Below are 22,664 nucleotides of genomic sequence, written 5' to 3'. Positions count from 1 at the left end.
GGGGGCGGGGCGCGCCGCATGGAGGCGGTGGGCGCCGCGCTGGTGGGTGCCGCGGGTGGGGGGGCGGTTCGGTCCAATCCGGTCCGGTTCGAACCGGTCCGGACCGGTCCCAGCGCTGCCCCCCCCCCCCCGCCCTAACCTGCCCGGCTCATGGCGTGTCTCTGTGTCCCCCGCAGGCGGCAGCGGAGGAGGAGGAGCGGTGTTGGCTGGAGGTGGAGGGCGCCGACCCGGGCGGGCCTGGAGACAGGTTGTCGGTACAGTCCCGCTTTTACTTCACACACGTTTTCCAAAGCTGCTGCGAAGTTGGAGCGGTTTCGTGGCCTGGTACTTCCCCCTCGGTGGCTTGTTGGTGAAAGTAGTTAAAGAGCAGCTTAGGGGCTTTTTGAGGGGTGTTCCCGGCTGTGCCGGGATTGGTGGGAGCGTGCCGAGGTGTGTTGCTTTTTGTCTGTTTTGTCACCTACTGTTGAGCCTTTTCATGTTCCCATCTCAGGAGTCTCATCTGGGAGGGGGGGAAAAAAAAACCCAGAACCCCCCAAACTATTTGTGAATGGAGCTCTTGTCGTTGTAAGGCTTCATCCCTCCCAAAATACACTCAGATAGGAAAAAGGCACAAAGAAGCAGTGTTCTGTAAATGCTTGAGTTTATCCTATAAATACTGAGGAGAGGGGGATCGTGAGCTATTTTCGCCAGCAACTGGCTGGCAAAGCAGCTGTAAATACCCTCAAGTATACATATCCTTTATTTCTAGGTGGAAAGCTACATTGGTCACGTCCGTAACTTAACAGAGGAACGAGATGCTGTCACTACTGAACGTGAAAGAGAAAATGAACAGCTCAGACTTGAGCTGGCACAGCTGCAGCTTCAACAGGGTAATCCTTTCCCTCTTCTCTAAAACACAGTCCAAGCAGGTGTGTTAACAAGTAGCGATGTGCAGGTTTTTCTTTGCAAGAAGCTGCAGAGTTTACTTTTATACTTCTGAACACAGGTTCTTAATCTCTTTTGCCCTTCAAGGATTAACAACGCCAAAGCAAAGCTTTTTGCGAACAGTTCCACCTTCTCCAGGATAAACGTAGACCCGGAGGTAGCAGGGAGCTGACGTCGTTATGGACTGATGGGTGCTCTAGAGCAGCATTTCTCAATGAATTCTCCTAGACGAAGGTGCATAGTATGTTGGTTTGGAGGTAGTCAGGAGTATTTATGGAATATTAAAATGGATCTGTAAGTGGCTTAGGCATTCTTGTCTGCTTTACTGCCTTTATTCAGTGAACTGGGCAATTTCTCACTTGGTATGGCTGCAGAGTCAAATGAGCGTCCTTGAGAGGCATGCTGTTTGAGGAACAGGATCGACTGTGCTGTGTGTCATTTGCTGTCAGCTTTGGCTTAGACAAAGTCTATGTTTTTTAGAAAACAACTTTGAAAGCCATTGATATCTGTGACAGTGATTAAAAAAAAAATTGGAAACTTGCAATGTATGCTTATTTTAGTATAGTCCTTTTGCTTAAAACAAATTATTTAATTTGTATTTCTCTTTCAGCAAATAATTTGCTTACCTCTAAGATCCTGGATTCATGTCCAGTAAGGCAACTTTATTTTGCCATTTTTAGTGCTCGTTTTTCTTTATTCTTCCTACTGTTCTGCTCTGCTTTGAGTACTGCTCATAGTACACTGTCACTGTTAACGCTTCTTTTTTTGGTGTGTGTTATCCTAGAGCTGTGATAAAACTGGAGACAATAAGCATACCTTGGACAGCATCTTTGTTAAGTGCAGTTTATTTAGTGCAGAAAAGGTGGGACTGTTTGGAAACCGATTGCATCTTTGAGTCTCTGTCCAGTTCTGGTCAGCGTGCAGATTTCAGGGAGCAGGTCTGACGGAGTGACTTTTAAAAGATGGGTGTGCTTAAGCACTATCTGAAAATCTGTTTCTTCTGTGGCATCTCTGGGCAGTCAAAGCCATTATTCAACGTTGAAAGTGCTGATCCACGAGGGTTTTCAGTGAGTAACAACCCTTCACTAGCATTGCTGCAGTAGAGAATTTTATTCCTGCGTTTTTGGGTCTTCTCTCATTTCCCCCACGAGGTGGCAGACGAATGACAAAAATGTAATGAAAGCTGGGTTTGCGTTTATTTCCCCATAGTGGCTCTGCTCCCTTCAGTTTTTTAAGGTTTTTGATGGCTGTTGAGCAATGATTAACACTCAGATCGAAACCAGGATCCATGTTCTTTACATCAGTGGGTTGCTAATTGCAAGCCTGAGGTTAGTAGCCTGCCATTCCTCAGGGGTTTCTGTGGCTCCGCAGTGCTTTGGTGCTATATGGAGTTACAGGGCAGCTTTTGGAGGAATTTGTTTTTGGGATATTGCTGTCAGACTTTTAAGACTTGTTGCTACGTTATCTGTGGTGGTGGCTGCTGTCCTGTGATAAGTCCTGATGGCTTAGCAGTGTGGGCAGCGGTATGCCTACGTGGATAAAGCCACATAAAGGGCAATGCTGTGCAGTTATCGCCAACGGTTGTTGTTTGAACCGATGCCCTGAAAGGCAGCTTTGGTACAGATGCTTGTGTGGTGTGTGTTGTGCCCTGCCCTTCCCCTGGTCTGTCCTCTGCATTGAGGGATGCCGGCCCTGATGTGTTTTGGGACGTTTGTAGATAACTTCCTTGAGGGACTGACCTTTTGCTTTGGAAGTCAGCTGCTGGTTATGGAAGTGCTTTGTGAGTACGTCACTGCTGGCATGCAGTCAGTGTTGGTTGTGTAGGGCAACAGCCTGGGTCCTGGCTGGGCTATCTTGCCTGTACAAGCCGTTCTTCCCCAGAAGAGCTAGGCGGTGAGGCTGGCAGAAGGACTAGAGCTCCCTTCTTCCAGGAATGAAGACTTGTCTTCTTCCTGGCCCACGTACGGCTTCCCTGAGGGAAACGTAAGAGTGCTGGTGGGGCAGTTCCTGAGGGCTTCAAAACATATTTTTGTATCTGGTGTCTGAAGCAGCTTTCATACTGGAGAGATTTGAGATACCTTTGAAGCAAAGATGTCCTGGATCCTGGAACCACAGCAATTTTTCCTGGCTTCTTGGACGTTCATGTCCGTGTATCAGCATCAGCCTTTCCCTCTGAAGGCACTGACTGACCCTGAAGTGGATACTCAAGCTTTCCTTCCTCACGTGATTGCCCCAGAGTGCCTGGCTGTCCATGGCCCTGGACAGGCTATGACCCAGCTCCTCGTAGTTTGTGGGGGCCGTTTCGTGATCTCTGAACATCGGTTCCTATGCCTGCTATGTTTTTTCTCCTTTCTTCCCTTCTTTTCCTCCCTACCTGTCCTTCGCCCTCCACAAAAAACCACTGGCCACCTCTGGCACAGAGCTGCTGTGTGAGCTGATGGATGTGCACAGTCCCTCTGTCACCCAGAAATAAAACTGGTTCCTAGTCTGCTCCGTAAAGCAGTTGGTGACTTTAATTACTGTCCTTTCTCATAGACTTCTGTGAGGCTTTTGCCTCGCGCTGCTCCGTGCCTCTAATGTACCACTGTTGCCCGTCGCATGACAGCAGGGTTAATGCTGCATCACTTTATCTGTTCCCTGAGCCTCTGCTTTTCATCGGAGTTTGCAAACCAACACAGAGATCCTTCCTGAGTCCTGGAGGGTGTAGGGCAGGTTGAATGTCACAAACTAGAAGCTGTTTGTCCTCTGGGTCTTACTCTGCCTCTTGTTTTTGTAGGGCAGCTGGTTCTTTTTAACAGGGACAAGGTGATGCTGCAGATCAGGTTTAAAAAAGAAGGAGAAGGGGTCTTGCGAAAAGGAAGATGCCAGTCTACTGGGATTGCAGAGAAAAAATGTGGGTAAGGCAAATCCAAAGGATCTTGTCAGGGAGTTTTGGGAGGCTTAACATGATAAGAGTTCAGGTGGGAAAGGGCAGTTGACGACGGAGGCTGGTTCAGGCCGGTGGTGCAGTCAAAGGGCAGGCCTGACCTGTGAGTGTTGGGGTGCGGGTGGACAGGATCTGTCTCGATCTTGCTTGTAGAGAAGGGTAGTGACAGGTGGGAATCAGAGCTTTGGAGAGGTACAGATTGGGAAGCGAATGCATTCTGAAAAAAGGTGTGAAGACTAGGCAAATGCAAGAAAATCGCTTGGTCCAGGGCTCGGTGCTGAGTGGGCTCGCTATTCCAAAACCAGCCAAATGGATCAGAAGCTCTGCTTCATCCTAAGATTGTTATGAGCGATTTTATCTGCTGTTTTTGATAATAAAAAGCAAGTTTCAGTCTATACTTTTTGTGTGGAACAGGCCCAGAGAGTTACTGCAGCTCAGCTGAAGGATGGTAACCCACTCCGATACAGTAAACCAATTGTCTGCAGTCACATGAACGTATCCTGGGCTTTTAGCTTATAATAAGGGTGAATTTAAAGGATTCATGCTCTGGTGTAGCTTGTGCTATCTGCAGAGATCAGCCGCTACTGGTCTTACATTGAGCTATTGATCGTAGCTGTACTTCATTTGGTACCTCTGCCCACGGTGACGTTTTTCCTTTCCTCGAGGCAGTTCATAATCCATTTCCAATGGTTCTCGTCCAATATGCCTCAGTGTTTTTGGAGGGCAGATCGATTACTTGTGTGCTGCATTACCAGAAGCTTTTATAAAACCAAATGTAGCAGTAGTAAAATACAATGTTGTTAGGGGCTTGCCTCAATTTGTGTAAAAAAAAAAAAAAAAAAAAAAAAAAAAAAAAAGTCTTAGCCCAAGCTAGCAGCTGTACTGCTAAAATGTATCCAGAACAGATGACACAATGCAGCTTCCCATCCTGGGTACCATGGTACCTGTGAACTCCTCCTTTCTGAATGTAAGGGAGAGAAACTTCTGGCATGATGCCTTTGCAAATCTGAAATTTGCTTCTGAAGAAGTGGTGGTGCAGTTGGTGCTTGCTAATGGGAATATGTCAGTGCATAGGTATGACGTCACTCATGCAGGGTTGTTGCTTTTCTCAGATAGGTCACACTGGATATGGTAGGGAAGGTGTTGCTGAGATGCTCTTAAGAAATTAGTGGGGTTTTTTACAAGCAGGTAATCTGTGCTGTGTACTGCAGACTCCTCTTATCCTCCAAAACCTTTTTCTCTCTTCAGCCTGGGGAAAATGTTTAGGTCCTGTTACCCAAATTCTATTTCTCATTCCTCACCAGCAAAGATGCAAATGCTTTAGCAATATAGGAGCAGTTGTATGAATTCAGACCGTTTGTCCCTTTAGTCTGTTGTCTTGTTTCTGGCCATAACCAGAGCAGCTTCCAGAGGAAGGTGCAAGAACCCTATATTATATAGGATTAGGCAAAACTGTAGGAAGAGACTGCAAGGCAGGTTAGAGGCAAGGTATTTTTCTCAGTTTAGTATGAGCTGTGGGCTCTTCTTAATGCATAAGGAGCATGTGGCTAGCTATTCTTAAACTGCAAAATGAAACATTTTGCTCTGCTTCACGCAGAAAAGCTGCAAGTCAGCCGTGTTTGACCTCTTCATTGAACGAGCTGCAATTTATAATCAAAGGTGAAGGCAAACAGGAAACCGCAGGGTGTTTTCCATCCATAGGGCTGGACAGAGCTGGCTGCAGAATGCAGAGTGGAAACATGCGATTGATTTGAGCCTTAGGCTTAGGAGGTGATTGCACCGAGTCCCCTGTTAAATCCAGGGTATGGAAGCATGGAGCAAACTTATTCAGAGCTGCATGTGTATCCTCTGTAAGATTATGAGGAATATTTGCTCTGCCTAACTTCAGATATTTAACGTTAGCTCCCTAAGCAGTGAAAGAGTATGACTATCCCTCATTCCTCCATACAAAACCCACAACTGCCCTTGATTCCCGTTTTATGGCACTTGAAAACCTTTATAATCCAGTCTGGCTAGAAATTGGGAGCAGGGTTTGTTGTTTTCCTTTTTTATCTGAATTAAATGACTGGAGCAAAAGTAATAAGTCGTGAGACCAACTGATTGGAAGTAAGCAGTCTTGACCTAGGGAGATTTTTGAAAGCCCTTTCTTTGCTTAACAAGCTATCGGATCCAATGCAGGAGTTATTGCCATGATCGTAAGGGAGACAGAGTGGTCCTCGTATTCTTCCAGCAGTTAAATTCCTAACCATGCAAACAAGGGGCTTTTTTAAATAACATATATCTTATAAGTGATCCTGAGCACGGTGCAAAATAGAATTCAGACCAAACTAGAAACATCAGGAATTGTTTTTCTGTTTGGTTCTGAGAAACAACATACCTGGAGGAGTGTAAACAGGGTTGAATACTGCTTTTGACTGGGGCGGCAGAGCCAATGGTGGCCACAAACACAATAGTGCCTAGCCATAAGCAAATACCAGTTTCTCTTGCACGTGCTGTCATGGTTTATTTGCCTTGGAGGCCGTTGAGTCTTTAAGTTTTGCTCACTACAGTCTTCCTAGCAGTAATTTTGGGATACGTGGTGAAGGGAAGAATTGGCAATTTAAGTCTAAAGGATTTCCTCCTTTTTCGGAGGAATGGGTCAGAAACACTGTTAAGGGAGCAATTTCTCAGGTCATATTTTAAGTACTTGGAGTACTTTAAGTACTTGTGCCCATGGGAGTGCTGTTTCTCTAATAGCACTTCAGGCACTTCCTGGTTTCTCACTGTGCGTCTCTACCACATCACATGGGATACAGCACCCTGATCTCCACCACTGACTGCTAACAGTGCATGAGGCATGCTGTACGTCACTGCTGTGCACAGAAAGAAAAGATAATCAGACCACACCTCCTTACCAAAATAGTGGTGGTCTACTTACGAATGATGCAGTATTTTGTGCCTCTTTCCAAAGAAAATGATGTTTGTGTAATTGCTTGTCCACCTGTTTGATTTCTTCTCAATACCTTTTAAATCTGTTGTTTAGTTTTCCCGCTATGTTAAGGGGTAAGAGGGTTGAGGATAACTAGGTTGGTGAAATTTAGCTGTTGGGTAGAGGAAAATGGTTGTTATAATTCTGCCACTCAAAGAAAGGCTGGAGGAGTCGAACTAGATGCAGCACGTGTTATCGCTTGCCTGATGGGCAGGCTAGGAAGGTAGGCAAGGTAGTGGATGTGAGGGGAGACGACAAGGAACAGGGCTGACATCGTGGGTGAGAACCGAGGATAGAAGGAAGCAAGGGGGTGGGAAGCAGGGGAAGAGGTTCAATGTTTAATGCGCTCTTCATGGCCTCTAAGACAAACTGGGGCTGTTGTAGGGGGGAGTGTTAAGAGAACCAGGGATGCAGATCTGCAAGCAGTCGGGCTTGCTTTGTGTGTTTGCGCATAGAAAACTTTGTCTTGCAGAAGCCCAGCTGAAGGAGGTCGAGGAGATGCTGGAACAGGAAGGCTTGTCCAAAATAGCTCACAGTAATGCCAGTGAACAGATTGCTTATTTACTGGTAGAGAGAACAACACTGCTGGAGAAACTGGAGACTGCAGATCAGAAGCTGAATTCTCACAGCGGCGTAGACAGGCTGTGTGCAGCACAGCTTCAGGTACCTGCTTTTTTAGCTGCCGAGACTGACTGTGAAGGTGCACTGGGGAGAAGGATGTCTTTGAGATCTTTTTAGTTAAAAATATTTCTCCTATCTGTGAGAATGTTGTAGATTCCTAATGTTGACGTCAATTTCTGTATTAGTTTGTACCCTTGCTTTGCTCCTGTATTTTGCGGAGGGATAATTAAGGGGATTGTTTTTGACAGAGAGGACGTTGAAGAGTTTGTAATATAATCTGGTTCTGAAGATCTTCACTGGGTAATATTCACTTTATACTAATCCAGCTGATCATGACAATCCAGTATTTAATACTGGATGTAAGTTCCCTTGAAAATCATAAACTTAAGGAAAATCCTCCTTAGCCTTTAAGCTGAGAATAAAAATCTTTACTTGTCATCTAGCTGCTGAACTAGAGAAATGAAGTTTTAAGCAATTCTCTGATTAGAAACTGAGTTCAGTGACTACATCTTGCAGCATGATTTAATTAGCTGGCATGTTACAGAAGGCCATCCATGTCCTGAGACTTTTTCCTGTCTGAAGTTGAGATGAAGAAAAGTAACAAATGGTAGAGGGGCAGTAGCTGCTGTGCATCAGAGAGGCAATTTGTGACCGATCTCCTCAATTAGGGTGACCTCCCTCCCAGCAAAGACATTGACTTCCAGCTCCTGCTGACTATAGCCATCTCTGGGAACTAAAGCCTGGGAGCCGCTGGCTCTGGTAGGTGTTTCTCCCGCAGTGCTGTGCTTGCTGGCCTTGTTGCGCATTACTCAGTCTGCCCTTGAGCCGTGGTTGCCTCATTCCTAACTTAGTTCTGACAGCAATGGCTATCAGATTGCGTAGGAGCTTAAACCCTGCAAAAAGCAGCCAGCCAGACTTCATAGGAAAGCCTTGCTGGGAATAGAGGGGACTGGCAGGGTTTGGTGACAGTCAGGTCAAAGTTGGCTGGAAGCAAATGGCTGGGACACAAGGAGGTGGAAGACTTGTGTTACAGACCTTTTCATTTCTGTCTTGTTTTTCCTCATTACCTTGAACTTTCTATAGTTTAAAAAGTTAAGTTTTTATTTTTTCATTCTGACAAAACTGGTTGGAGGTGAAAAGCTTCTTGGCCTTCTCTGGGCAAGCTCACTAAAAGAGGAAGGCCCTGCAGCCATCTCAAAGCTCAGGTTGATTTGGGCCGTCTTGCAGCGTCTGACCAGAAGCCAAAGGCAGAGTTTCAGAGAACAGCGTTAAGGGGAGGGCAAATATTTAGGGACAGTTTAATGCAATTTTTCCTCTTGCTTGTACTGGTGTGCAGCGCCTGAACCAGAGGTGTTATCTTTATATCTAGTAGTCCTTGCCAAATTGTTTTTCTTCTGTGATTTATTTGGTTGCTTTTTGAACCCATGCAGTTTTTTTGCATCCTCAACATCTTTTAGCAGGGAGTTTCACTCTGCAGCTACTGCCACCTGAAGTGCCTTTGTTTCAACCTGCCATCTCTTGGCTTCGTTTGAGGCTATCCATTTATTGTGTTAAGGGATAGTGAACAATTGCCTTTTGTCTGCCTTCTCTGTGCCACTCCAGATTTTACTGACCTCAAGAGCGTCCCTTTCAGACCGGAGAGTCCCTGTCTGCCTACCTTTTGTAGTGTGTGGTGTCATTCATGATTCATCCAGAGTACAGTAACATCTTCAGACATGAGGGATTTTCTTGGGAATTTGGGATCTCTCTGACTGAAACTCACTCTTTAAATAGAAGGCATGATAACAACCTCTTGCTAGTCAAGATATGTTAAAACTGAAAATCCTATACACAGATATTCAGGGATAGAGAGCAGCATGCTTTTTCGTGGTGTTGATTTATGAAAATCTCTTTCTGTGCAAGGACGAGTTTGATCACATTCATCAGACGTTAGAAGATGAACTCCAGCAACAATGTGAATCCATGCGGTGTACTAAAGAGACAATGAATAAGGTAATACATTTATACATGTTCTTGCCTATGATCTCGCACATAGCTTGATTTCAAACCGTGAGTGTATTCTCGAGCAGGCTGTAAGGATTTCTTGTTTGTTTTTAGCTGATGGGATGCAAGTCAGCTCTGAACTGCAGGCTGCGCAACCAAGTCAGCCTGGTGCTATGCATGAGTTAATTATTTCTGCTGAGAGCCAGGGTTAGGGCTGGGGTCAGGACTGGCTAACTTTGGGTCAGGACTGGCTTGTAGGCACTCACCTGCTTTTAATTATAGCCACAAAGAAATGTCATTGGAGGTAGAGTTGGGTAGAAGTCATGGGGGCTGAGAAATAACTTTTTTACATAAGCTGAAATGACTTTTCTGCAGAATCTCAGGTTAGTGGGTGAAGTGTCTGGCTGCAGCACTCTAGGAGCAAGTGCAGGCTGGAAGAAGAGGAGGTTAGCGTTACCAAGCAGGCTTGGAGCTAGCTCTCACAAGAGCCATGAGACCACAAACAAATGCAGACTTGACTTATCCTTAGAGTGAACTGTCACAAGGTGTGGTGGAGCCTTCAGCTTGGGAAACCACACGTATTTTTTTCTGTCTGGACCAGGTACTGGCTGTAATCATCCCTTCTGGCCTTCAGGTGTATTTGAAAACACACTTTAATTAACAGCATTGTCTCAGGGAGGGAAAAACAGAGGAACAACTGTGTCATGTTGTTCAACACCTGCGAGGAGTGTGCTTCGACATGTGTCACTGGGGAACAGGGTTACCTGCTGCGTGTCTGTCTTCTGCCTCAGCAGTGGCTTGTTGCTCACCTGCTCTCTGTGCTTGTATTACCAGCCCCTTCCAGCATGTCGGGGTAGTACAGAGGGTCTGACCGGATCCCATCACTGGAAGGGTTGTCTCATTTCCGTTGGAGCATTAGCACTTGTGTTTCAGTCCTGCAGGGCAGAGCTGGAGAGGGAACAAGCATTGCGTGCAAGAGTGGAACGAGATCTGGATGAGGCCACACAGAGGCTGCAGATGGCCCACGAAGAGATCCAAAGGCTGACAGACGAGCTGGATACACAAAGAAAGGAGCAGAGCGAAAAAGGTAAGAGCTTCTCTTGCGGCTGCACGCTGCTCTGAATTACTAGACTGTATTTAGCCAGGCTTTCAGACAAGCTGTTTGCCTGTGCCTCAGGTGAGAATTGCAGGTACCCTCCACCTCAAAGCCCACCTCTGTTCAGCATAAGCCTTGCACTGCCCACCCGGAGAAGTCAGAGAAGAGCTTTCCTGAGTTCTCTCTGCTTGTAATGTGGAAAAATCAGTGGCAGATGTTAGTCTAGCGCCTAGGCGATCTGAAATGCAGTCACTAACCAGAGTCAGGAACCAATGGACAATGAATCTTGAATGGGGGAAGCCAAGACATCGGGTTATCTGATCTGTGAGTAGAGTAGCAGCGTCTTGATGGACTTCCTCTTCCCGACTTGTACAAAGGAAGAAAATCATGCCCTAAAAGGGATTGAGAAGAAATGACAACTTGGTCCAGAAAGAAAATAGCTAAGATACCTCCTACGTTCAGCATGGCTGGGCTACCCACCTCTAGATCCTTTAGATGATATGCTTGGGATTGTCCTGCTTTCTGACAGGTCCTACAGTAAGTGCTGAGCAGAAAGGCTTTGCCCAGGACAAGGATGGTGCTGCTGGAAGAGTTTTTCAGTGGCACAGCTATGGCCCACTATAGAGCTTTGCTTCCTCGTAGAGAGGAATCCAAGAGCTCTGCTATCCTGCCTTCCCTTTTTCAGGTGCTGGAGGGGAGCCCATCTTGGATGGGAATTCAAACCCTTTCTCAAACCAGTTTTTCTAAGCAGATCTCATTTATGAAGAGTTCACTATTGTAGTCATAAGACACATGAAAGCATTACTAAGTGATGAATAGATGCTTGCTTTGCAGATGGCTGCAAACCACTTCGTTAGGAGTCTTGAACAAGTGCTTGTAACCGTGGCTTGTCAATTGTCTGGAAGTGACTAGCTAGATTCTTTATCCCTGCTAATATTTGCTTAACTGAAATGTCTGTTGCAGACCGGCCCTTAAGCATTCCATTTTTAAAATCATATTTAAGGATAGACTGAAAAAATAAACTGTTTTCTGGGGGGAAGTGAAACTATTTGGTGAAGCTCCCTTTAGAATGATCCCTAAAGCCACTGCTGCCTCCTGTAGGAGATTCCCCCAGCAAAGCACTGTGCTTTCTAGGTGCTCATTATGTGGGTTAATCAAATTGTCCCCAAATCTGTGATGCAGAATTTCAGTGGATAACAGCAGGATGTGATGAGGTAACATGCTTCTGCCGCATGCTCCTTTGCAGCAAACAACTCACTTAAGGAATCTGGCACCCACCTGGTCATGCTTTATTGCAAGACATCACGGATCATGATACTGATCCCACAGCTTATGCACGACACTCGGACTAGTCGTTAAACCTTCTAGGCAGCTTCCAACACCACCGTTTATAGCTTTTTTTTTAATCAAAGGCTGGGAAATAAGCACAGTGCGCAGATCTGCTTTGTATATTGATTGGTACACGCGCATCCGTGGGCATAGAGCGAGCATTATGTCACAGCCTCCAAACACTACTGCTTCTCCAGATCGCGGACGGGCCACAGCATGGGACTTCTCTGAGTGGATCCTAGCCTGCGTGGGGGATCTGTGTGGAGCACGCTAGGCTTTTTTAATCTTCATAAGTATCAAATGAATATGAGGCTTTCCAAACTGTGAGTAAGGGTTTAAGGCTTGATGAGTATTTGTGCTTTATTCTGCTGAGAGTGTCAGTGTGCAGGATTAGTGTTATAAAGTGTTGGTGACTTCCCCGATGAGATATTTTTGCATGCCTTCTCCTCCCTATGAACTTCAGAGCCAACTGCTGTGTAAATTGATTGGTTTTCTAATAGAAAACTAAATGCAATCTCTGATCTTTAATAAACTCCACTTAATCAGTGTATGTTGGTTCTATGCTACCTTGTAGCTGCTTGCTTGCATTGAAGAGAAAATATAATACTCCTCCTGAGCAGTTTGTAGCCCAATTCTTGGCTCTTTGGTGATGGTAATTAGACATTTGAAATCGTGCAATGGTCTAGCTGTCTGCTGCTTTACTGTTTTTTCTAATTTTTCCTTCAACTATGTAAGTAAGAGAAGTGCATTTAAAACGTTGCTGAGTTTTGTGTAAAGAAACATATAAATGGACTGCCACAGCAAAACCGTCTCTATTCTTCTTGTAGATTCTGCCTCATGGTCAGCCCTGCAAGTGCCTGAGAGCTGGGAAGAGGGGGTGAACAAAGAGAAAGAGAGGGGTAAGTCATGCATTTGTTGTGGCACTCAGTGATGTTACTTACAAGCAGAGCAGATCCAGAATTTTATCAGGACTTTATGTAGTGATGAATGGGTTTTTCAGCTGAATGAAGTCCTCGACTTTCATTTTAAATCACAAAACTGAAAACTCAGTATCAGAATCCCTGTTGGAAAGCAGATTTTTTTTTTTTTTTACCAGCTTGGGACAAAAAGTCCCAAAGAAAATGTATTTTATTTTCCCATGACAAAAATTCAAATTTATGCTGAAAAGGAATATAACTCCTTTGTTCCTGTTTCCTATAAGGAAAACTAGCTTCTCACCAGTTTTCCTTAGGAGTAGGACAGTAGTGTATACAAGAATTGAAACACATTTCCATCAGTGTACTGCTAATACAAGCATCTGTTTCTATTTCTTGCACTTGAAATACTAGACAGTCTGCATTAGTCGATGTGATGTTTGGACGTACTTACTAGTTTAGACTTGAAGAGTTAGTATGTAGCCATGCTTTTCACTGTCTTTTTTTGGTCATTTCATAAATGTTAATTCTAGTGGAATGCCGATACATTAACAGGCTTTGGTTGTGTTTCTGTTCACAGTAAACTGTGAATTTTATCATGAAAGTTGAAAGTTTGTCATTGATAAGGACGTTTTCCCAAACTGTTTTGATCTGAAGCACGTTTTGTGTGCTCATATCAGGTCTGTCCACATTGCTAGTTCTGTTTGGAGGTTGATCCAGAGCGCAGCGAACGTGAGCACTGTGAGTGTTTGGGGAATTTGAACCTGAATGGGAGCTCGAACCCTGAACTGCCATGGCAAGTGCCTGGGGACCAGTGTGTTACAGCAGAACTTAAATCCTTTCCTAGGTTCTTTAACAAATATGGGCCTTTATCAGGTGTTTGTGGCAGCAACTCTCCAGAGTGCTTGTTTGTACTTTGATTCAAAAAAAAAAAAAAAGAAAAAAGGTTTTGAGGATCTCTAGGAATTTGTCTTTTCCTGAGAGAGCACCTTCCCACTGAGAACCCGTTTCTGTATCAGCAGCTGGGGTAGCCAGAAAAATCCACAGGCTGAAGGCTGCAGCTGGAAATGACAGTTCTCCAAAGCTTGCCAGCTGTGTGTGTGCTGGCCAGACTCCCCTGGGCTTCTGCAGCATTTCGTAGATGCCATGTTGTCCCTTTCAGAGTATAAATGCTCTCCTGCCCAAGCTAGTGTCAACACTCTTCCAGATTGCAGTGGTTTTATAGGGATGTTGGATACTTACCGAAATTTCTAAAAGGATAAGTTTTAAAGTTTTAAAAAGTCACTGTTTGAATATGTTCAGAGCTTATTCTAGCTGTTTGTGACACCGATACCTAATTGTCTGAGATGCGGCTTTTTCCTTGGTCTAGATGTAACCTCACTCCCTGGAATAACTACAAAGAGACTACGCAGCGCAATGCAATTTCAGAAACTATATTAATGTGATAGCCTCCCTCTGAGCTTGGTGGAGGCCAATGGACAAACCAGTGTTAGAGCGACCAGTCAGATGTTTTTCTGTACTATGTCCAGATAGGACTGAGCTGCAGAAGGCCATGGAGCAAAACAGCAGATTGGACAAGGAAATTCTGGCACTGCAAGCCCGGGTTCAAACACTCGACTTGGAAAGAAAAGCTTTCCTTGATCTGGTGAGTACCCACCTCCTCGTGACTTGCTCTCCTGGTCTGCAGTGGCACCAAGGGGCCCCTGCAAAACCAATAGTCCTGGAATGGTTCCTGACATTCAACCCTATTCTTTAATCTGCCCTGCCTCTTTTTTTTTTTCCTCTCCCTCCTGCTGTTCATGCTCAAATTGAATATATGTGTTAGGGCTGGCAGGGTAGGGCCTCCAAATGCTTGTCTTCTGTGCCCAGCATGCTGGATCAGCCTGATGCTTTCTGTAACTAGCGAATGTCTGCACATAATTGAGAGGGTAGACGGAGTCAGCAATGAGATTGCCTATAGTGAATGATTCTAACAATTCTGTTTCTGTTCCTACCTCTCAAGTTCTTTGAATCAGTCCTTCAGCAGCCTATAAATGGTTGTCAGCAGGCTATAATTACTTATGCCATCCCAGCACAGATAGCTAAGGAGCTCTCTGCCAGTTCTCTTGGATTAAAATTGATATTTTAAAGTAAATATGAGAATAGCATGCCCATCTCCTGAAAAACTCCAAAAGAGTAGCAAAGATTTACTTTCTTGAGTGGAACTTACTCACATTTGAAGATGTGAAAATTTTAGTGTAGAGTTTTATTCCTTGACTTAAAAAAAAAAAAAAAATCTCAAACCTCTAATTGGTAAAATGTGAGAGCATATGTTATTAAAAGCCACATGGGGTCATCCCATAATCTTATTTCTGTCTGAGTTATGGACAGCAGCGTGAGGAGCCAGCTGGCCAGTTGACCATGACTTGGTGGTCTCTGGGAGGATCCAAACTTGTCCTTGCCTTGTGCTCCACCAGTTTGAATATTGAGTCTCAGTGTGCAGGATTTTGTGTCTGTGTGCCCTAAAAGGTCCTTCAGAGTGAGTCCATGTGAAGAGGTTCGGTAGGTGCCTGTGAGTGTGGATGGAGATACAATTGACAGAAAGCAACAGGCCAAAGAGAGGAAAAGTGCATGCTGAGAAGGTGGTGTGTGGCAGTTTCCCAAGGACTGATAGCTCCAGAGACTAGCAGTGCTGTTGAATCTGCAAAACCTGATAAACTCAGGACATGAAAGATCTGCTGAATCTGTAAAAGGCCACGGGCACAGCCTGGGATCAGTCGTGGCTTGTGAGGCTTGGACCACATCCAAGAAGGCGACTGCTGCTGTACACATTGAAGACTACAGGATTATATCTCCATCTGATGAAATAAATACTCCCTGAGGGACTTTGTGAACACCTTCCCAGAAGCCACTGGTGCACCAGTATGACACTGCGCTTCTGAGTAAATAGCTGGGGTTGGCCTCCGAGCTATTGCTGCAACCGAGTAACTGAATGAGTGTGTGACTGCGTAAGTGGCTGTGTTGTGTTGATAGTCACCTTCTATTAATAACAAGAATAAAGATGTTCTAAGAAATAGTGGTTGTGGTCTGTCTCCCCCTCTGCACTCGCTCTCGCTTTTTAGGGAAAAAAGGGATGTGCAACATGTAAATGATCAATAACTGAAATAAAGAAAAATTGCCTACCCTTTGCAGTGTGGCATTCCCCCTCCTATTGCTCTTTACCTCTCTAAATAGTCTGAGGCCACACGCCTGTAGCAGCCATGTGATCTCTTCAGCTTGAGTAGTTAATATTAATAAATCTGCAGTTTATCTATGGCAAATTTGATGAGAACCTTAATTCTCTAAGACAGCAAGATGAACATCTGCCAAAAGTACAAGGAACTGTTTTTATTTCAAAGGTTGAACAGCTCAAAGAGGAGATTTGCGAGTATCAAAAGAGCGAGAAACAAGGACTTCCATTCCCCACACCAAATGAGACTGAAGAAGTTGTAGCATGTTCACTGCAGGTATTTTCAAGGGCCTTTTGTTTGCCGTTCTAGAAAGCGAATTGAGCAGAGAGTCCCCGTTCTGCATTTCAGTCCCATGGCATAGATGAAGAGGCAAAGCTTACAGTGCAGAAGTACTAATATTTTCCTTTGTACCTATATGGAAGTGCACCCTGTGCAACTGGGATGTAGGATTCATTCTGGGCTTGAAGAATGCACTAATGTGCAGCACATGTGTTGGTGTGAGCTAATTACCCGTTAATGCCTTCATAATTCTCATGGGGCTTGGAAGGCTTTGCTCCTGTGGGCAGTGGATTATCTAATGTAGATAGATGTAGCTGGCGTAGCTCGTGTTTTCTGATTGTCCCATGAATTTATGAGACTTAGGTAGCTCTGGAATCACCTTGTCCTAAGATTTCCGTCTCAACTGTGTGCTAACTTTTCGTTTTCTCTTTAGACGCAGGGCACAAAGGAAGAAGGGAGGGTTGAAGGAGACTGTGTTCCAGGCCACGCTGGCTTGGATAAACTTGGCAGATATCAGGATAGTGAAATACTTCATAAAAGGTGACTGATATAAAAATCCTTCTTCATCTGTTGTCTTTTCATAGTAATTTATCTGGCTCTCTGAGCATCGCTATTCTGTCCTGCAGAATGCGTTTAAGTGTTGGCTTTGTTCCTTTGCTCCCAAATCAGAACGTTTGGAGCTGATGAAGTCTTCCGCGGGTATTTATCCCTTGGGATCAAGAATGCAGGCTTTCTTGCAGCATGTTTTCTGGCACTTTCTCCAGTTTATTTGTCTAAAAGAGTAGGTGTGGGGCTTTTGTGGCTCCCTGCAGATGAAAGCATTGTTTTCCAACTTGTCTTGCCACTGGGAGAATTTCTTCTGAGTTCGGTTGCTGTCCAGAGGTGTACCAAGACGCTTTGTTTTCAAACTTAAAACATCTAAACTGGGATTTTAAGGGAAACCAAGCTTCATCCTCCTGTGGCCTGTTCAGAGAGCAGCTGCTGCTGAGCTTCTTCTAGCAGACCCAGAGAAGAAAGGGGATCTGATCCCATCCTGCAGTTTCTTTTCCCCTTCCAGTGCAGGGGGGAAAAAGGACAGCGCAAGCCTGCTCCCCCACCTCAGACAGTTCACTTTGCCATTGCCTCTCTGCTATTAGCATCCTCCTGCCTGACAGTTGTCTTCTCAAAGCCCCATCGTTGCTCATGCAGACCCTATCACCAGTAATTCCCACCCCCTGCCACCTAAATAAGAGCAGGGACATGTTGCGTGCAGGGTTTGAAACCGGCAGAACAGATGTGATCCCTTCCTTATGGCACACTGGGAAGTACATTGGCTCTTCTTCATCCAGGAGCTTTTCCAGTGGTGAGAGATTTGGATGTGTATTGATGTGTTCACTTATCAATTCTAGCCTTGGTGATGTGTTGTCGGTCTTTGCATAGGTGCCAAGAGGTGATTGAAAACATTGAGGGCAGGAATTCGCAGCTCCTTCACAAGCTGCAGAAACTGGAGCAGGAGCATGAGGATTTGGTTGAGCGCAATGAAGAGCTGGAATCTATTCTAGGAGAGACACAGATCCAAACCAAGCAGGAGAAGGAGCAGTTTGAGAGTGAGGTGGAGGGACTTCACCGGAAAGTAAGTAAGAAATGGAAGAAATACTGTTTGGTTTTGTTTAATTCTAGCTACTTTTCTGTCCACTTATTGACTGGTAAAATAAAATGGCATTTGGCCTAAAGCTGCATGCTGCTTTGTTTAGTTTGATTAGAAATACAACTAGCAAAATCTGCCAGTTTCAGAGAAGAGGGGGAAAAGGAGTAAAAAGTTCAGAGGTCTGTAAATGGCACTTGCTTGGAAATACAGGTCCCTGCAAGATTGCAGCTGCATTGTCTTTTCCAACTTTTGTGTTCACCCTTGCGCGCTTGGGCAAGTGCTGTTAACTAGCTTACTCCTGCGTCTACAAGAGTGAGATCAGGCAACGCTCCCTTCACGTACAGCCTTTCTGTAAGCATGGGCCGCACACCCTTCAGTCTCTTGGCTGAGCTGAAGCAAAGCCTCTGTGGTTCATATTTGAATTGCACCATTTTTCTCTGGAGCGATTTCTTCTGAGCTTCTTGCAGCTTGCCAGGCTTGGAAGCTCTTATTTCACCTCGGAGGCTGTCCTGGATAGCATCAGCGCTCCTGACGGACTTCACCATCAGTCTCCTGCAAGTACTGCTTTACCACCTTGGGCAATTGTTTCTGCTACCTACGCTGACTGTGGAAGAGCAACTCCCAGGGAAGCCATGAGTTTACTTGGGGCTCAGAGCAGAGGCACAGTTGCCTGCCAGAGGTTTTCCTGAAGCCCTTGAATTCTGCCTCGACTCTGGCAGCCCTGGCAGAAGGCCAGGCCTTGATTTCAATCCCTAGTCTCTCTCCAGATGAGTCCTACAGATGAAAACGGTCACTGTGGGACAAGGGTGCCCTTTGATCTCAGGAAAGATATCTATTTAAGTGCCCTGGTGACAAAAATTTGCACTTTTCATTTCCCCCGACACAGCATCTCAGGGACCTGCCAGCCCATTGTGACAAACAGCGAGGCAGTTCGGGGCGCAGAAGGGTCAGGATCTGCGCTGCCTGTGGACAGCCCTGCCTGAAAATACCAAATTTGAGGGGAAGTTTTTCTTCTCCCCACCTGTTGTCTCTTGCTGCAGCAGCTACTGTTGAATGGGACAGGCATGGCTGGATACTGCTTTTTGAGGAGCTATGATATGCTGATCTATCTGGAGAAGCTCTGCTCAGTCTTGATCAAGAAGTGATTTTACTGGTCTCTTCCTAAACTGTCTCCCAACTCTGTCTTGGGCACCCTCAACCCAGGGCAAACTAGATCTTTTTCTGTTGATAGGACAGGCCATTCAGGGGATCCTTTGGCTTTCAGAGGTTGACGGAAAGTTTTGGTTATTTCCGCAGGTTCCCTCATTCACATGCGACCATCAGGAAACCTCTGGGAAACTGCAGAGGTGAAACACCGTGTTGCTTGGTTCAGGTTCACCAGAGCCCTGGGAACATTAGAGGCCTCCTTGCAAGACTTGCAGATCCATCTCCTTTCACACTTTCAGTGAGGATTAAGCTGTTGTTGAAGCTTCTCAGCCTAATGCTGCCTTTGTCAGAGTGGTCTTTTTTCTTTATTTGATTAGGGACTCTCCATTCCTCTGGAAGTAGCCTTGTGAGGAGCACCTTATCATCTTATCTATACAGGAATGTAGGTGTAGTCAAGCACCTGACAGAGGTTAGGTACTATTTGCTGCTTACTGACTGGTTGATGACTGCCTGCCCGCAGGGAGATAACCGTCTGCAGCATTTGTGGAGCATCACTACCAGGGCATTTGGTCCCTTACAGACAGGCAGGACAGCTGAAGAGTACTAGGACATGTCCTTTCCCCTTCCAACTCCTAGCCAGAGAGGACAGAGGAAACCAGCAACTGATCTTGCTAGATGGGTTTCTCCCCAAAAGGCTGGCTGCAAAGATCTTTACCTTTGGCTGAGCGAAGGCTCTGCTGCCTGGCCAAGAGTTTTTCCTCCCCTGGGCTGAGCTGCCCTATCCCTTCTGTCTGTGACTAAGAGATGCTCTCTGGAGTTATCATGGTCTTGGGCTGCCAGGCAGCAGGACCAGCCTGTAGCATTTCTGGAGGGCCTTGGAATTCTGAGGCAAGAAGGAAGGACACACACAGAGGTTTTCAACCAGGAGTGAATGGTGCTTGGATGTGTCCATACGTTTGCTGTTGGGTCAAAACACGTAGGAAGATGGTACATGTGTGAGGGCATATCCTTTGTGAAAGCTGGAACAGCCACACATGTCCAAGATAAATTGTTAAAGGAATTCACCTTTTCTTCCTTTGAAGTGGCCTCTGGTTCTGAGGGGAAGTCTCCAGTGATGGTGAGACGTGATAAAATAGCTTCTGAAGGACCAGGATCCAGAAGATGTTGTGTTTCTAGCGTCTGGCTGAGGAGCCAAAAGCAGGCTCTGACCGTGATGAGAATGGCTTGAGGTCTGTCCACCGTGACTGTGCTTTTATTTAAACCAAAGTTTTGTTCAGCCCCACATGAAAATGTTTTCCTTTTTCTCACTGAAATAGAGAGGAGAAAACCATTCCTCTCCAAATGAAACAAAAAGCATTTTCAGTTGGAGAAGTCCTTTCTGTGCTCGGTCCGTTATTAAACAGATCCATGGGAACACTGCTGTGGGGAATGCAGGGCGAATGCAGCAGGGAGCACCAAGTAACCAAGGAGACACAAGGTGTTTTGGCTGGCATGTGCTTGGCAGCCACTGAAGCTGTATTTTACCGGGCACAGAAAAGCGGCGTGCAGGATAGCAGAAGAGAGGCAGTCAGGCAGGCCGGGGGGAAGAGGAGGAGGTGGATTCAAACTCATCAGGATCCAGTGTCTGCTCAGATGGAGGGCTGCAGAGCTGCAACCTTCATCTCTGAGTGGCTTTTAGGTGCCTTGGATATAACAGGGGAAGAGCCGCATGAAGGCAGGTACATTGGAGCCCTGAGAAAGCAGCTCTCCTGGGTGTTTGCCAGGCTGCCCTATGTGAGGAGGTCTTGGAAGTCTGCTGTTTTGGCATGCCTATGCAAATCCTGACCCATTAGGCCACTGACACCAAACGAGGACACTAGGGTGCAATGAGAGTATTGTTCTGTCATTGGGTGAGACTTACCTGCCGAATTTAAATGCTTATAAGGTAGTGGCTCGGAGGAAAAAAGAGCAAAATGATGGAATGGCATAGCTGGGCATCAACTTCCTGACCAAAGGTTCTTTTTTGTCGGGGCTGAGTTATTTTGCTCTTGAGATTCCTTCCAACAGCTTCAAAGTCTTTTCGAACCTCCAAACTATCATTCGATCATGTAGGAGGAAGGAGTGTCCAGCTCTTCTGTAAGAGGCCTGGGTGCTTCACCCCACCAAAACAATCCTTGCCCTTATGCTAAAGGCTCAGAAAACACGTAGGAAGCTTGTGACTCTGAGGGGCCTGAAATGATTTTCTTTTAATACTTGTCTTGGTGACAGTATCCGTCATAGAAAACTGTATCATATCGACTTCCCTCCAGGTTAGAGATTGTTCACTTCTAGGAACTTCAGCAGAATCATCTTGTGTCTGAAGCCTGTCAGTGAAAGCAAAGCTCCCCCTTTTGGGCTTTGACGCCTCTTTAGTAGTCACTTAAAGCAGACTGGGATTTTCAGAGACTTAGCAATTCTTGTGGACTCCCATCAGAGAGGAATGAAAAATGATCTCTGAATACGTGCAAAGAAAGGAGAGTGAAAAAGACAGAAGGCATCTGAGTACACAGTGGAGCAAATGGATGTTGTTTTGGGCAGAGCTGGGTTGTTAGTGCCAAGACCTGGATTTTTTCAAAAGGGTCTGTAGGAACAGTAGTCAGGATGGGAAACCAGAGTGTTTTGAGCTCCTTTAAGCCTTTTAAAACTCCAGGACTAATAATTATCTCCACAAGATGCCCAACCCTGGACAACAACTCAGCTGGAGGGGTAAAATCAGAGTTCAGCAAAGCACTGAATTCTGCTTTTTAATCTCTTGACATGGGGAATATGCAGAGCCCTCAGCTAAACAACTCACGTCAGCCAAGCAAAGTACAGAGGCCAATGCTGTGCTGGACTGAGTCCAGAGCACTTAGAGCCTTGCAGGAGGGAGTTGCGGCCTCCTCTGGGCATTGGAGGGACTCGGACAAGCCTGTGGACCGCTTCCAACATCTGCTTGGATGAGCTCAGCCGTGGGGGTGTGGACACGACTGCCTGAGCATTGTGAGAGTGTGGGAAAGGCGAATGGCCCATGTTATAAATCAGGGATGCCTCTGTACAATAAGAACAGAGGGGCTGATGGGGTCCTCAGCTGCACCTCTTGGGAGAGCAGCATGTAGAAGGCCTATAAGTTATTTTGCTCTTGAGATCCCTTCCAACAGCTTGAAAGACTTTTTGAACCCCCAAACTGTGATTCAGTCACACAGGAGGAACGGGTCTTTGAATTTTAACTATGCGTCACGATTAATTTTCTAAGTCCTTCCAGAGTTCCTTTTGTGGAGCTGGGTTCCTTCATTTTCCTACTTGGTCTTGAACTTGTTTACCCTTTGAAGCTGCAGGATGAAAGATCTGAGCAGCAGCTAGCCTGCACTGGCAGCTGTCCACATTCCCTCCTACTCCTCACTTCCAAACGTGGGGCTTATTCTGTAATAGCTACTCAAAGAGCAAATTTAGTAGTAGTTGTACATACTGATTTGGTTTTAACTTGTGGTTTATGTATGTTAAGATCACAAGTTTAGAGATGGAGTTACTTGAAGTGCAGAAGAACAAAACTGGGATGAGTGGGGAAGAGCAAGCATCAACTGATGGAGCACAAGAAATGCAAGAGGTAAGAGGATTTCCTTGGGCAATAAATAATTTGTTTAGAAA

General features: G+C 45.6%; 1 protein-coding gene across 10 annotated transcripts in view; it reads left to right on the top strand.

Annotated features, from left to right (window-relative positions):
* The window catches only part of CCDC30 (coiled-coil domain containing 30), a 42,864-nt gene continuing 20,200 nt past the window's right edge, over positions 1 to 22,664 (top strand). For 2 of the 10 annotated variants that reach the window (XM_068915922.1, XM_068915919.1), the window contains exons 1-12: positions 7 to 42; positions 177 to 254; positions 749 to 869; positions 7,291 to 7,481; positions 9,342 to 9,431; positions 10,356 to 10,509; positions 12,675 to 12,746; positions 14,291 to 14,406; positions 16,139 to 16,246; positions 16,683 to 16,789; positions 17,669 to 17,861; positions 22,522 to 22,623. In XM_068915922.1, coding sequence (XP_068772023.1) covers positions 19 to 42; positions 177 to 254; positions 749 to 869; positions 7,291 to 7,481; positions 9,342 to 9,431; positions 10,356 to 10,509; positions 12,675 to 12,746; positions 14,291 to 14,406; positions 16,139 to 16,246; positions 16,683 to 16,789; positions 17,669 to 17,861; positions 22,522 to 22,623 — 1,356 coding nt within the window. In that variant the 5' untranslated portion in view covers positions 7 to 18. Of the gene's footprint in view, positions 43 to 62; positions 356 to 748; positions 870 to 3,700; positions 3,822 to 7,290; positions 7,482 to 9,341; positions 9,432 to 10,355; positions 10,510 to 12,674; positions 12,747 to 14,290; positions 14,407 to 16,138; positions 16,247 to 16,682; positions 16,790 to 17,668; positions 17,862 to 22,521; positions 22,624 to 22,664 lie in introns of those variants that run through there. The other 8 variants (XM_068915918.1, XM_068915920.1, XM_068915927.1 and 5 more) reach the window with 7 other exon arrangements.

The sequence above is a fragment of the Struthio camelus genome, chromosome 21, assembly GCF_040807025.1.
Source record: "Struthio camelus isolate bStrCam1 chromosome 21, bStrCam1.hap1, whole genome shotgun sequence".
Lineage (NCBI taxonomy): Eukaryota > Metazoa > Chordata > Aves > Struthioniformes > Struthionidae > Struthio > Struthio camelus.
This window is presented reverse-complemented; position numbering and strand designations above follow the sequence as displayed.